We start from the raw sequence: 4,647 nt of genomic DNA, 5'->3' as shown, positions 1-4,647 counted from the left end.
TAGCAGATGAATGGACCTGCAATACGCTTCTTTTTATGTATGAAACACATGAGAAAAATATACACATGAAAATTCAACCTTCCTGAACAACCTTACTTTCATGCCTTAATATGGCCCTGAGAATGGAAAAAGAACACAATAATATTGTTTCATCCACACAACCTACAAGCTTTCGGGAAGGAGGAATTGCTCCCAAAATGGAATCTATTGATTCTCTCCCAATAGGCTGGACAGTAGGTGGGATGATTTACTTCACGGCCTGTGTGGAGGACATAAGACCAGAAGTCTCAAGGATGTTTTGTAGAGCCCCTCGTCCTCACGTCCAGGTCAATACTTATGCGACAAGGAATTTCTCTACCTTAAGACCGTTATAGTTACTGCCGCTGTTTATCAAGGCTTCCATTCAAATCTCAAGTATATTGAAAAGCTTCAAATATCTTCTTTTTGTTTTCCTATCGTATGCATCCTCTATCTGTGTCAACTCTCTTTCTTTTGTCCCTTCAGAGTGTATTCTAGGAGATCAAGACAGTTTGTTTAGGTTACCATGTAAATTGTAGATCCAACATTTGTTTAGCCTTTCTTTGTCAAAATGAGCACAATCGGTGTCTTTTCAAGATTAGATAGAGCCATAGATAGATTTTCCTAAGTAACTACACTCCGTTTATAATCTAAAATTTAATTCAAGTCTTCTTGTTAGAATTTCAATCAGAGAACAGAAGAAACTGTTGTAAGAAATCTATTCTAAGAGTTAATTTTGTCCTGTAGAATGAAAGCCTTGTTCTTGGATTACACATTGTCTTATATGAATCTGACATCCTTTTATTTCAAGATGGCAACAGCCAAGAGGACAATTGTGGGCATTTTCATTATCTGTTTTTAAAAAGAAAACCTCCAAGGTATCGCCGTCCTAAGGTTTATTTTCAATATTGTCATGGTCCTATTCTTTGACCACATCTGTTTGGACTGTTGTCCTTTCTTCTGGTAACAGCCTTTAACTAATGATTTAACTAAAATAATATGACATGATAGGGATGAATTCTCTGTCTCAAGTAATTAATATAATGTCGTGGAGGTTAACACTATTGACAAGGATGAGATTCATGCTGAAGCAGTGAAAGATGCAGAAAGTTTTGAAGTTCCATATAAGGAAAACACCCTCCAGGATTTCTGAGGTTCAAGAGTGAATGAGATGAATTTAGATATGCCAAGTCACATTTCTGACCACTCTCCGGTTCTATCGACAACAACCATCATGAAAATTGCCAAAGAGCAATTAAAACTTTATACCTCACAGAATCATGATGCTTATTCCATTATTTTTAGTCCCTTGATTGCGGATTTGGGCCTTTCTCCTCAAGTTACAGAGGAAGTGGAGCTCGTTCTACTGCTTCTAGTTTCCGCTGAAATGCTAGCCAATCGACAATTAGATTGTGCAAGAAAGTTGTTGAACTTGTGCATCAACTTTTCTCTTTCAGCAGGTAATCCAGTTCAAAGAGTTGTGTATTATTTTGCTGAATCTCTTCGGAAGAGGATCGATAAAGGGACAGGAATACCAACTATAGCATCAAACATTGATGCAGTGAATCCAAATATTATGGAAGACGTTCTTATGGATCCACGAACCGATGTTATTGAGACTGAACAAATGCTTCCCTTCCGCAAAGTAACTCAATTTACTGGAATTCAAGCCATCTTGGACAGTGTTAAATCATTCAAGAGGATTCATTTAATTGATTTTGGGATAAAAACCGGATCACAATGGACAATCCTTATGCAAGCTCTGGTTTGTAGTGGTGAATGTCCACCAGAACTTCTCAAGATAACAGCGGTTGGAACCTCTTTGACTCGAATGCAAGAGGTAGGGAAGAGATTGACATCTTTTGCAGACACCTTACATATACCTTTTTCCTTCAAAACAGTTGTATCTGACTTGAGACATATCAGGAAGGATTTATTTGAGTCAAAGGCTGGTGAAGTTGTGGCAATCTATTCTGACTCGCGTCTTTGGACCTTGTTAGCATGGCCTAATCACTTGGAATCTCTTATACAAGTTTGCAAAAGTTTGGATCCATGTGTAATGGTGGTAACTGAAATAGAGGCAAATACTAATACACCATTTTTCATCGATCGTTTCAATGAAGCATTGTTTTACTACAGTGCTATCTTTGATAGTCTTGAAACTTGCATAGGGTGGAACCATCAGTACAGAGCAGTAGCTCAAGGAGTATATATAGGAAGGATTATTGAAAATGTAATCACATCCGAGGGAGAAGAGATGGCTCATCGCCATGAGAAGCTTCGATCTTGGAGGGCCTTATTTGAAACATTTGGTATAGAGGAAACAGAACTGAGTCACTCATCCTTGTACCAAGCAAAGTTACTGGCAGAAAAGTCTACATGCCATGGTTTTTGCAGTCTGGAAATGGATGGGAAATCCCTAATTATTAAGTGGAAGGGAACCCCAATTAAGTCACTTTCTGCATGGAAGTTCCACTAATAAGATAGCTTTTATTTTGTTTTTATGAGGTTGTTCGGCCTCCTGTTTTGCTCATGTTTCTTGGTTACTGTTGAAGTGTGTGACCACACTTTTTATTAGTTAATTATATTCTCAACCCACTCACTCATATTCGGACTTGATTCTTTTCCATGGGCCGAACACGTGACCTCTGCCTGATCTAATATTATGTTGAAGTGTGTGACCATTCTTAGCTAAAAGTTTAACAGTTACAACGTCTAGTATACTAGTGCACCGGAAAAGAGCTAACCCCCCCGGAAGTCACAGAGCTCTCCTCTTTCAATGGCAGTAGCTAGTTTAAGTTCAATGTCAGCTGGATTTCTAAGCACTAGTCTTTCTTTCTCATCTGCTAACTCATAGAAAGAAATAGAGTCAATTCATGCGCCTTTCGCCCATTCGCTTCGCACACGGGAAGACAACGACGTTCAGTTCATGAGACCGCAACACAGTGATGTTACCCGTTTTGGGCCTAGGTCCATACTACAAACATTGAACAATTTCTGTTGCAGAGTGAGAGAGAAACCTTGTATTGGGGAGTAGTATATATGTTTATGTGAGGTTGCCATATAGTAGTAGCTAGTAAATTTGAATATAACGTTAATTATTTGTTATTCTTAGGCTAATGAAGTTAAAGAGGCCTTTATTCACATGGACGTCCATACATCAACTTGATCATTTTGTACAAAAAAAGAAGGATGAGTTTGATGATGTACAAGTTCAATATTTTTCTTTATCTTGTTAAGAACATTATCTCAATGTATTAACTCAACTATTCATCTAACTGCACCTATTTAGTATTAATTATTACTCATTTTCGTTCATATTAAGTAAATTAGGTAACTCGGTCGCGCTACACACGGTTATCAAATATTTTATTTATGTACACTATATTTATTATCAAAAATTAAAGATCTCTAATACTAATGACCTATCGAGCTTGGAGGCCATAACACCGTCTCCATTCTTAAGCCATGAGCCTTGTCCACCAAGTAGAGATAATAAATCAATATAAGAGTGGTATGCATGAATATAAGTTTGTCGTATCAACACATATAAGGTAATTTTTTTATTTTTAACTACTTGAAAATAAAGTAAAAATTAAAATTTTAAATATGAAAACCCTAATTTCATCGGGATGTTTCACAAACAATCGATCAATTTTTTTTTCTAATTATATATATAAATCATTGACAATTATATACATACTAGATTTGAGAACGTGCGTTGCACGTTTATCCCAAAATACTTCATATAAATTTTATATTGCAAATGACATATTTTATCCCCTTCAAATCTTTGGTATTTACGAAAAAAAAATCATTATTGTTTCGATAGGAACTACATATATCTTCCTAATAAAAAGAATATACCTTCAACTATAAAATTGACTAAAAGTGCATAAAGTAAAAATAACTAACTATTGCAGAAATTCAGTATTTAAATGAGGATACTAAAATACCACATGCTAGGCTAATGTATACAAAGCAACAAACCATGGTAAATTCTCAATAATAATAACAACACAACAAATAGAAAGTTGTACAATAACAACAAACAAAAAACATAAATGTTAAACTAAACAAATAAAAAGAGACAAGAGAAGAGAGCATAGAGATTTTCTCATGTTTTTCTTTCCAATTGGTTTAAGTGTGTACATTATTGTGTCAAATGTCACTATTTATAGGATAGCATTGAGGAACACAAAGAGTTGTCATAAATATGATATTAATCCAGTTGAGATTATCAATGAGAGATGAGAGTTAAAAAACATAATGAATATAATTAGTGGGAGTTAAATACATTTACATAAAGAAGAGTTGATGGTAATTTATGTATACTAATATGATGATTTACTATTAATATTTAATATTAATTTATTAAACAATTTATAACATTTAAATGTAATGTAGAAATAAAACTATAATCTAAGGATAAAATATGTAAAAGAATTTAAATATATTAGATGTTTAATGGAAAATCATTTTGACTAATTATTAAAAACTTCATAGTAACTATGATTATGAAAAATCATCACTATTACTACGTGGAAGATGTAAAGATTGTTGTTTTTTTCTTGCTAATAATAACTTACAATTTAATAATGAGTATTGAATTGTAAGTCTAGCTGGAAA

At 34.3% G+C, this 4,647-nt stretch overlaps 1 protein-coding gene across 1 annotated transcript; it reads left to right on the top strand.

Moving 5' to 3' along the window:
• Positions 1-1,201: 1,201 nt before the first annotated feature.
• On the top strand, positions 1,202-2,497 carry LOC125829090 (DELLA protein RGL2-like). The gene has a single exon (XM_049508364.1). It carries the CDS (start codon positions 1,202-1,204, stop codon positions 2,495-2,497), a length of 1,296 nt encoding a protein of 431 aa, XP_049364321.1.
• The last annotated feature ends 2,150 nt before the right edge of the window (positions 2,498-4,647 follow it).

The sequence above is a fragment of the Solanum verrucosum genome, unplaced genomic scaffold, assembly GCF_900185275.1.
Source record: "Solanum verrucosum unplaced genomic scaffold, falcon-dt-bn FXZP01000007.1, whole genome shotgun sequence".
In the NCBI taxonomy this organism is placed as follows: Eukaryota; Viridiplantae; Streptophyta; class Magnoliopsida; order Solanales; family Solanaceae; genus Solanum; species Solanum verrucosum.
This window is presented reverse-complemented; position numbering and strand designations above follow the sequence as displayed.